The following is a 10,044-nucleotide window of genomic DNA, read 5'->3' on the forward strand; positions in this document are numbered from 1 at the left end:
TTAAATTGTGGACAAGTTGCCTTTTAAAAATTTGAATAAATGTTTTAAAACTTGATTAAAAATAAAAGTTAAGTAACTAGCAGTACAAAATTTATTTCTGCAAAAATTTTTGACAGATATTTGGCCATTGAAGATAACGAGGAGGAGGCTGTTACAACTAGGTCAACGCACTTTCTTTACACCAACCCAGCATGGCGGACGAAAACGAAAAACTTGCAGCTGCGAATGCTGACACTAGGCGGCTTGGTGCCCAAAAACAGACCCTGGATGATGCTTACGCAGCCCCAGCGAACTTCCTAGAGATTGATGTGATGAACCCAGAGACACATGGTATCGCCAAGAAGAGATATACCGACTATGAAGTTCGGATGAGGGTGGGTGGTGCTTTTACTTTCCGTGTGCCGTAATGTATTGGTGATTGCCCATTTCCCGGACACTTCCCCTCAAAAGGCTTGTCTATGTTGCGCCCCAACTGTGGCCTCATTCCATGATCCCAACTATACTTGGGCCGTAGTTTGGACTGGCCCAAGTGTGGTTGGGACAATGTTGCCCTTTAGTTATTATGCATGTGATTGTGAGATTTTATGCACTCGTTCTAGCTCCATCCATTACAGTACTAGGCCTACTTGTTGAAATTTGAAAGGACATGGCATGTGTCAGGCCAAAAGGACAACTTTTTGCAACAAACATATTATTCAAAAAATATTTTTTTCTTCCTCAGACCAACCTCCCAGTTTTCAAGATGAAAGAATCTTCCGTCAGACGAAGATACAGTGATTTTGAGTGGCTTAGGAATGAACTGGAAAGAGACAGCAAGGTTTGTCTTCAGTTATTGCAACAGGACAAGATAGGTTGGGTCCGAATAACTTGGCTATGGTAATTTGGACATGGTTTTAGTTGAGTTGGTAGATCAGTGGAATACGAGTATGAGTAGGCTGGGTCTTGTTTAATTGGCTATGGCTGGAAAAACACTTGAGTCTATGACTGAGAAGTGGCTTGCGGCTTCCCTAGGTGCACGTGTAATTTTCAGCCATAGGCAAATAATTCAGACACTGTCACATTCTGGACTCTGCTGGTTGGAAGCCTACTTTAGTCAAGTGTCTTTAATTGCTCTGACAATGTGAATTGTCATAGATTGTGGTCCCTCCCTTACCTGGCAAAGCCCTGAAGAGACAGCTGCCATTCAGAAGTGACGATGGCATTTTTGATGACGAGTTCATCGAGGAACGACGCCAGGGCCTTGAATCATTTGTGAACAAGTAAGTGTGTCAGCATTCCCTGTTATCTACTTTTACTGCTTGTTGATTATATGTCGGTTTAGTTTTGGTCTCAGGTTCTGATAAAACAAGAATTTAAAATGTAACAAATACACGTACACGTAGTCTATCATTTGCAGTCATCCAAAAAATAAATGATGAAATTATTGTCGGAAACAGTGTAACTTTAATGGGGACTTGATTCTTAGTAGAATAACAAGTGTAATTAATTTGCTGCACAGTGAAGGATTTGGGAGAATTTAGGGAGTCAAAATGCTTCAGGACTTGGGGTTTATATAAAATTGTTTGAGTTGTCTCAGAGCTTATCAACTGGTTCTGGCCTGGGGAGGTAACAACCAATTATTCTTCAAACATTCCTGAGATGCTGATTTCAGTAAATCATTCTCAATAAACTTGATTGATAAATTTTTTTGTAGGATCTCTGGCCACCCACTCGCACAGAACGAGCGCTGTCTACACATGTTCCTGCAGGAACCAACCATAGACAAGAACTACGTGCCAGGCAAAATTCGCAACACATAAAAAGACAAGTATCCAATCTCACAGCACCGGCTGACATCTTCAACTCCTGCCTGTACAGTTTGACGGAACGTGTCACGCAGGTTGTATCCTGAGTTTCTCTTTTATACCAAGTACAGATAAACCAGTGGATGGCTTGTTTCAGTGTGTACATCTCTGCATGTATTTCTGCTTTGTTTGATTGTGAGACAGCGTATAGGGTCAGTAGCTAGACAAACCCCTGAGAGATATGGGAAGACTTTAAATCGTGTTGGAGGTTATGAAGCACGCATCATGTGTTCAAAGAAAGTATGGAATACTTGGCAGGAAATATTGGAGAATCCTCACATCCACACAAAAAAATTGTTTTGTTCCTTTATTTTTTAACACTTTTAATTCAATCATTTTGTATGGGGTTTGTCTGCATTGAAATGTGTAGAAATCTTCAACAGTTCTTTCCCGCCATAAGTGGTTGTGTTTCTAGAAGTATTTTGGAGTCTGGATGTCAACTGCGTGTAGATATGGGTGTCATGCTTTCTGGTGATGAAAATCAAACCAAGACCTTTTTGATTGATAAGAATATTTTCAACTATCGGAGGCAAACCTGGATTGTAAATTTTCATCCTTCTGATTGATAGTGGTAAGATTGGATTCAAAACACTTTCTTTTAGTGGTTGCTTGAATGCAGGCTTCCGAAAAACATCTTTAAAGGAATGATCAAATAAAAAAATTTAAAATAGAATAATTTTGAGTTGATTTCCGTGCTTTTGTGTATTCTCACTATTCTGAGGTGTTTAATAAACACATTTTCATTGGGCATGACAACAATGTAACAGATTTTGTAACATAGGATAATTTTCATGCAGCATAACCACATATTTTGCCTTTAGAAGCTGATATTCAGTCGCACTTATTGTAATGCCACCTATTAAATTACTAATATTTGAAAATCCCTGATTTATTGATATTATGAAATGGCACACTGCATTTCCACTTAGCTTTCTGTGATAGGAATGACTACTTCATGCATGTACATGTGCGCTTTGCCAAATCAATGTGAAAAACCACTTGTACAATTCTCCTGATTGCTATTTTACTCCAAAGTAATCAATGCTGTTTTTTGTAAACTGTGCTAAAAATGTAATGAGACTGCAAAGGTGCACACATTCAGGTAGAATAGATAAGGTTATCATAAATATTTGTTATCAGTTTTGGTCCTTTCGTCAAGAACATGAGTGTGAAAAGGTAAATCAGAAAAGAAAATTTGTTCATGAAAGAAACTCTCATTGGTGTAGCTAAGTGTCAGACTTGTGTCCCTCAATCTAAGCCCAAGTATTAAAAATATTTTTACAAATGCACACTTGTATTTACATACACAGGTATACATGTAGCTTTTGTTTAACGTAAAGTTTTCTTGCTTTTTCAAATGTATCAAGTGGGATTAGTCTTACATGTACAGATTTGTGTTGATTAATCAGTTCATTAATTTTTCCTCAATTTTAGTAGAATTTAATCCAACAAGTATGTTTATGAAAATGACTTTGTAGTTTAATTATATTCTAAGATGCCAGTTGCTTGCAGATGGTGTTTGAAGATTTAAAGCAATGGGGACTAAAAATGACATGGAAATTATCAGGCTTGACGTGTACCAATGAGGTAGCAGTTTCACTTGAGGGCATTAGGTTATCATGGTTTCATTATGCATGTAGCTTTTATAAGCACTATGATAGATGGGTGGAGTTTTGGAGTTAAGTATCCTCTCAAGCTCCGCCTATTGTATACTGTAGCCCCTCCCACTAAACTCTAGGTGAGAATCCAGCATCTGCCACTCCTATGAATCTTCTCATACCCCCATCCATGGTTCCGCCCATTTATTATCGCCTTCATCCACCCTCTGATCATCCTCCATAAACCATTCACAGATTATCCTGTGGCTCCACTCACTTAACCCTCCCCTCCCTATCGATACTTAGCTCTGCCTACGGAACACACACTTGCAGCTCTTTGGAAATGGAATGTTAACGAATACTCTCAAAAATCAATGGAGAAAATGTGACCTGCTCCCTCAAAATAAGGATAAATAGTAACCTCAGTTCGTCATTCGAAATATTTCTGTCACTGTTTACCAATAAACAGAACTTTTGGTAGATATATTGCAAATCACTGAAATATCAGTGGAATTGGGCATGGTTCTTGAGGGGTTGTAGTGTACTTTGTGGAAACTTGAACCTGAAGGTTGACTGGCAGGTATCTTGTTTTTGTAGGAGCAGGTCACAGATGCTGTATAAAGACATGTTTACATTTGCCGTTCTAGTTGCATTCTTACTGTGGATTATCAGTGTACATGTGCTTGAAGCACCTAGTCACATTTTTCCCATTCAAACATGATTTGGAATCTTGACAAACAAATATATTCATGAAAGTTTTTACTCCTATTGATCTTTGAGTCATTTTTCCAATAACACGGAGCACCATATAATGGACTTACACATGTCATCAGCATTGCATTGGTGTATTATACAAAAGTATTAAAACGTGATGATTATTGACATTAACACGAACTGATGAACTATTCTATTTTGTGAAGTATTTGTATAAACAATGCAGTGTCCCTACACACTAAATATGACTTTAGTTTACTCTTGTCACATTACATGCTTCTATGGTTTTCTTTCAGCTAAAGTAAACTCACATTTCACTGTATCAAACATTGTAATCTGGATTCCTTGAAGTCTTATGCCTCTAGTTTGGCTTTGTTTTAAATCGTTTTCATAAAGTCGCAGCCTGTCTCAACGGACAACTTTCATATTGCCACTTTAACCTTTGTCAAATACATGTACAGTATATCTTCAATGAAAACAACACATTTCTTATTTTGTAAGAGCTAAATAAACCAGGTTGAATTAGTGTCATAAACCATTAGGAATATGCATGACACCAGTAACACATGTCCACGCTCGTGCTTTACTGCTCCAAATAACACATAGTACTTCTCATAAATAAGTCTATCATCTCATGAATAAGTTTATCTTGGAAATTTTCTGCATCAAAACTGACCTGCCAAAAACAAAGTATATGTATAAACAGTTTTATTGCCTTTCCCTGTCTTGAGGTTGGATCATGTACGTTCCAATAAATCATTGAAGTGTTACGATAAGACTTGATTGGTTAATCTGTATACCTTGAGTATTGTTTCCTTCATTTGGACATACCTGTACATGTATAATAAAATAATGAGTGCAGTTTCAGTTTGAAATCAAAATATACAATTTGGTGTTTTATTTTCTCGACAGGCTGAATTTTTGTACAAATCCCTTACACTCCTCATCATTCATGTAGTATCGTTATGTGGGAGTACAATTTCATTTCTCTTGGATTAAATTTATTCCATGTTGATAAAGCATCCATATAGTATGTTAGTATACACATAATTAAACTGGAAATGAATGAATTCACACCATCTGTCAAATTCACTTATTGCAGAGCAGTTGCCACCTGCCAATAATAGCCTTTGCTAGCCTGGCTCTAGGCTGGAATACTTACAAGCTAAACATGGGGTGTTAAAAACTGCACTCTGGGGTGTCATGCCAGATTTGTCTAACATGCACATTTGCTGCTTGAACTACAGGTGACAATATAATAGCTGACAGAAATTTATGGGCAAGACATAAATGAGCATTTACTTCATGGTAGAGATAATGAAGGAAAGTTAGTAGTGTTTCTGTTAATTCTTGGAATGATTACATTTTTTCTTCATTACTTGGTACCTGCTACCAAGTACATGTACATGAATTCAAGAAATTTGGACACAAAAAGGAAACGTGCAGCTGTTGAAGTATTGGGTTGATAATTTTATTGCGACCAGTCCCCTTCCCAACAGCAGTGTGACTGAAGTTTATCAATTAGTCCCCTGCCAATAAAATGGACAAGTTGAGGTAAAGTGGCTTATGCCTTATCACTGGATTTGAACCTCTGACCAACTCGTCACGAGTCCTAACCACTAGACCCTACTTCTCTTTAACAGCTGGTACCTTACCCTGGTGGTGTGGACACTGCAATGTGTTATAACTCGAACTGTTTGAGATCAATATTCTTACACAAAACAGAAACTCATAATGCAAAATTTCTCAGGAAACGGCTGTGAACCCCAGACAGTATTTCAACGCCAAAGTTGTTTCCCTGTACACTTTACATTTCAAAGTCAAGCAATCGACATTTACAAATGATGACCAATAACAAGGATTTTTAATGGCTCCGAAAAATCTTGTCGGAACAGTATATACATTATGTATAGTGACATATAAAAGCTTACAGCTAAAGTGGGATTTGAGAATAGGCCTTCAAGCCACAACATGAGATATGAAATAAACAGGCTCACTAAGTGGTTGAAACAAAACTTCCATACTTTTAGAATTGAATGTTCTGATAGCTTTTCTTTACCAAATTGTTCTTTAAGGGGTTCTTCCAACTTATCAACATGGTACATACATGCATTTATCCAATAATGTGTCTATAATTATGTAATCAACCAAGAACTGAGCATAATGCTATGCGTTCCATAGTTCCATAGAGGCAAGCAATTGTGCTCAGCAGTCAGTGTCCCCAAGTAAAGCATACATATAAAAGAATGTGTCTGTGATTTATTGCCTGCATGTTAGTTGACTGAGGAAGTCCTCTTGCTCAAAGGGTCAATGTGGTGTTTCTGCCTGGGTAGGCTACATGGGGGTCAAAGTTCAGGGTTCATACACTCCACAGTCCACTATCTTACATTCTTTCTTTGGTCGTTCGTTGTACGTCTCTTGTTCCTCCAGTGTGTCCAATAGTTCCGTGCCTTCAATCAATTTCCTGTCAAAAAGGAAGGAAATTCAGGAAAAGTCTTTAAATAAGGCGAAGTAAAAACGAAGACATTGTGCTTCAGGATAATATCAATTGGGTTTCATCCAAAGATGTGCAATATTGAACATGTGAAAATAGACCCAGTTCAGGTTTTGTTTACAGAAGTATGAAAAAGAATCTCAAAATGAAAAAGTTCTCAACAGGCATGTGTAATAGATTTATTGATCACAGACCAAGGTTGAAATAATGGTTCCCGAGACACTTGCTGTTAAGATAATCCCAAGTATTTTGAGGTTCCTCAGTAACCCTCTTCTTACATCTCTGGCCCCACGCCCCCCTCCCTCCATGACTGGTCCCCCACCTACCCAAAGGCCACATATTTGGTGTCCATCCAGGGTGCCGGCTGGAATGTAACGTAGAACTGAGAGCCATTAGTATGTCTGCCCTGGTTAGCCATACCCAGCATCCCTCTTGAGGAGTGTTTGACGGAATAATTCTCATCTGTTGATAGAAAGAATATTGTAAACTGCTGAAACAGTGTACTAAAGCCAGCAATACTGGTGATTGGGATGGTATTTTGAACTTTATTACCCCTGCTCATCAGGGCAATGAAAACTTCCCTGGACCATCTCATCTCCTTTGGGGTGCATACAGCTCCAGTGCTGCCTTTCTGGTGCCAAGGGATATCTCTTCCTTTGTTCTTTTACTGCGGACATCACAAAGCAACGTGGTACTGAAGAACCAATTTAGGGAGACCCTCTTGTTAGGTCAATATTTATTTGAATGTACCTTCAAAGAACTGTCCATAGATGGATTCTCCACCGTCTCCTTTACCAAGCAGGATATCTGTGATGATAAGAAGAAGTAAAACTTGAAATTCCTGAATTCATAGACTTGTAGTGCTTGTGGCCTCACTCTATTCACTGGTCATTCTGCCTGACTGTACAGATGAAAACCTCATACTCTGCCTAAGTATATCAGTCTTACCTCCGCCTTGTAGCCAGCCATTGGGCACTATCCTGTGTATCAGACTGTCTTTGAAGTGATATTTCATGAGCGATTCGTCGGTCTTGTGACCCTTCTCACCGGTGCAAAGTGCCTTGAAGTTTTCGCAGGTCCTGGGGCATTTATCCGTGTACAACTGTTTGAATCAAAAGAATCCACTCATCCTTACATCCCATTCTTTCGCACAGATTAGAACAGTCAGGAAAGCAACCGGAGCTTGAAAAATAATTGTTCTTACCTCAAAAAGTAACCTCTGCTTAGGTTCATCATTGATGGAAATATCCAGGTACACAAAGGTATGCTGGGGACAAACAACCAAAGTTTCCATCTGAATGCATGCCTTACACTTTCAGAAACTGAAAAGAACTCGACCCATTCTCTACTTTGTAGAATATCTTGCTTTTCACAATTCAAAGCTGCATAAGTGTCAACATCTCAAATGGCTTTCTAAATTAAAACCTGAGCATGATATGGCAAAGTGGCCTGATTCGTCTCACCCCTGTGCCATTGAGGTAGTCTTTATATGCCACCTCAGCATGGGCTTCAAAAAGCGCTTGAGGCCAGCAAGGATGGTACTTCCAGTGTTCTGTTGCCCAATTCTCTAAATCTGTTGGTCCACCTTCAACAAAACAAGAAAATGAAAATGAATTATAACAAACTAGCAATAATTCAGACTTGTCTACCGAATCATTTTAGTCAAATTGAAGTCTCAGACTTCAGTCAAATGTAGATTTCAGGAATTTTCTCCAGCAGTATTACCTATAAGATCTCCGTCCAGGTACGTGATGGCCTTGTCCTCAAATGCCCAAGTCTCCCCTTGGATTTTCTTCCTCTCTTCACGTAGGTACAGCTCCCATTCAAACTCTAGCAAACCTAGGATGTCTGGTGTGGCAAACTTCTCAGGGTTGCTTTGATACAGATCCTGTTGATTTATTGAACACCTCATTAAAAAAGCTTCTTCTAGCACTAAACAGGAATGTATTAAAACCCTTGGGACTGTTTACCGGGGATCCCGTTAAGAAAGACCTACATTTTAACTTTTGGATTCACCTTAGCAGATGACTGTGACCTCATGCTCAATAACTGTAGAGTTCATATTGTGAAAGGGGGATAGGGTTTTGAGTTTTGAGGGAAATTACAGGGAAACTGTGAGTGTTTAAAACACATGACACATGGTGGATTCGAATTTGCATGGCTGGTTTGTTAGTGACAAAATCACATTTTCTCACAATTTACCATTCGGAATATTCAAAAAAATGGGGTCAGCACAATAGAGTGTTGCCGTTCCTTTTTTGGAGGGCTGAGCTGTCAATGTTTCACAAGATTAAAATGAAAACTAGGGAAGGTCCCCACATATACAATCCCCCAAAATATGGAAGTAGGCTAGGCCAGGCAGTTTTTTATGTTGAAATGCAGACCATCTTTGAGATGAATAAGACGTCCTTAATGACTCAGTTAGCATATTTCAAATGGGGCCTGAAAACAACAAGAAAATGACTTCAGTAGGCCTAGGCCCTTACATAAAATGCAACATTTCATAAAAATTGAATTTCTCAAGCTTCCAGGCTGACTATAGATCAGGACTAAACACATTTCAGCTTAATTGGCCTGATATTCATCAGCAGTGAACTGAATATGAATGGTAGGTCTCTGATTAGAATGGCAAAGAGGCTAAGCTTAGCATCCATTCTCGCGGTCATAATGACGTCATCGAGTCTTGATTCTTCTCTATGAATGGTTGGTCGGTTGGTGGCTATTCCACATTTCACACTAGAAAATCAATGGGGCAAAAATAGTGGTGAGGTCTTTGGGGAAAATCTGAACAAAAACTAAACTCCTTTCCAACAATAGGCCTAGATCCGACATTTCACTGTTTATGCACTGAGCATCTCCCACACCATGCACACCCAGCTCTTTGAGTGGAGTGTTAGTATTCCTCTTTTTTAATTTTGAACTGTTACCGATTCCCACACTAATGCTCCACTCAGTACAGCTATCCCACACTTAGGCTACACCACAAGAACCAGTTTCGTTCCAATGCATTAACTGCCGGCCTGCGCCCAGCGTGTGGCCAACCCCGCCGCGCCGGCCGGCCGACCTCGCTAAGTAAATTGTAGGTCTGGCCGAACAAGCAACAGATATTGATTATACATTTCCTATTGGACTGAAAACCTATTCTAATGCTTGGGTAGCAAATAATTTATAATTGCAAACAAACCTGAGCACATGCTTTGGCCTGGTGGAAGCTCGAATCGGGCAACAAACCCACCACTCGAAGTTGCAGTTGCTTGGAAGTCGCCATTTTGACGTTAGACTGATGTACGTCTCGGAGACTATATTGTGAAACACGTATTATACAAGTACGAGGCGGCGACCCGATCATGAAGTTGGTTGCTATGTACGCACAATTAAAGGGAACTTCCTTACA

At 39.2% G+C, this 10,044-nt stretch overlaps 2 protein-coding genes across 2 annotated transcripts; one reads left to right on the top strand and one right to left on the bottom strand.

The window, feature by feature from the left end:
* The first annotated feature begins 152 nt into the window (after positions 1–152).
* Positions 153–4,953, top strand: LOC110978843 (sorting nexin-12-like). The gene is made up of 4 exons (XM_022234132.2): positions 153–374; positions 722–817; positions 1,135–1,259; positions 1,694–4,953. Exons 1-4 carry the CDS (start codon positions 192–194, stop codon positions 1,797–1,799), a joined length of 510 nt encoding a protein of 169 aa, XP_022089824.1. The 5' UTR covers positions 153–191; the 3' UTR covers positions 1,800–4,953.
* Positions 4,954–5,611: 658 nt separating this feature from the next.
* Positions 5,612–9,958, bottom strand: ppil6 (peptidylprolyl isomerase like 6). Its single transcript, XM_022234131.2, has 8 exons — positions 9,835–9,958; positions 8,376–8,538; positions 8,114–8,235; positions 7,855–7,917; positions 7,599–7,752; positions 7,401–7,457; positions 6,977–7,112; positions 5,612–6,620 (listed from the first exon to the last, which is right to left on the bottom strand). Exons 1-8 carry the CDS (start codon positions 9,916–9,918, stop codon positions 6,509–6,511), a joined length of 891 nt encoding a protein of 296 aa, XP_022089823.2. The 5' UTR covers positions 9,919–9,958; the 3' UTR covers positions 5,612–6,508.
* Between the last annotated feature and the right edge of the window lie 86 nt (positions 9,959–10,044).

The sequence above is a fragment of the Acanthaster planci genome, linkage group LG15 (assembly GCF_054643075.1).
Source record: "Acanthaster planci isolate LZ-2023a linkage group LG15, COTS_SCS, whole genome shotgun sequence".
NCBI classification, from domain to species: domain Eukaryota; kingdom Metazoa; phylum Echinodermata; class Asteroidea; order Valvatida; family Acanthasteridae; genus Acanthaster; species Acanthaster planci.

Excerpts from the sequence above, each read along its gene's own strand:
- ppil6 (XM_022234131.2), bottom strand. The coding sequence starts at position 9,918 with ATGGCGACTTCCAAGCAACTGCAACTTCGAGTGGTGGGTTTGTTGCCC. Across the intron at positions 7,753-7,854 it reads AGCAGAGGTTACTTTTTGAG|TTGTACACGGATAAATGCCC; the intron begins GTAAGAACAATT and ends TGATTCAAACAG. Across the intron at positions 6,621-6,976 it reads ACCAAATATGTGGCCTTTGG|GAAATTGATTGAAGGCACGG; the intron begins GTAGGTGGGGGA and ends CCTTTTTGACAG.
- LOC110978843 (XM_022234132.2), top strand. The coding sequence starts at position 192 with ATGGCGGACGAAAACGAAAAACTTGCAGCTGCGAATGCTGACACTAGG. Across the intron at positions 818-1,134 it reads AACTGGAAAGAGACAGCAAG|ATTGTGGTCCCTCCCTTACC; the intron begins GTTTGTCTTCAG and ends GAATTGTCATAG. Across the intron at positions 1,260-1,693 it reads CTTGAATCATTTGTGAACAA|GATCTCTGGCCACCCACTCG; the intron begins GTAAGTGTGTCA and ends ATTTTTTTGTAG.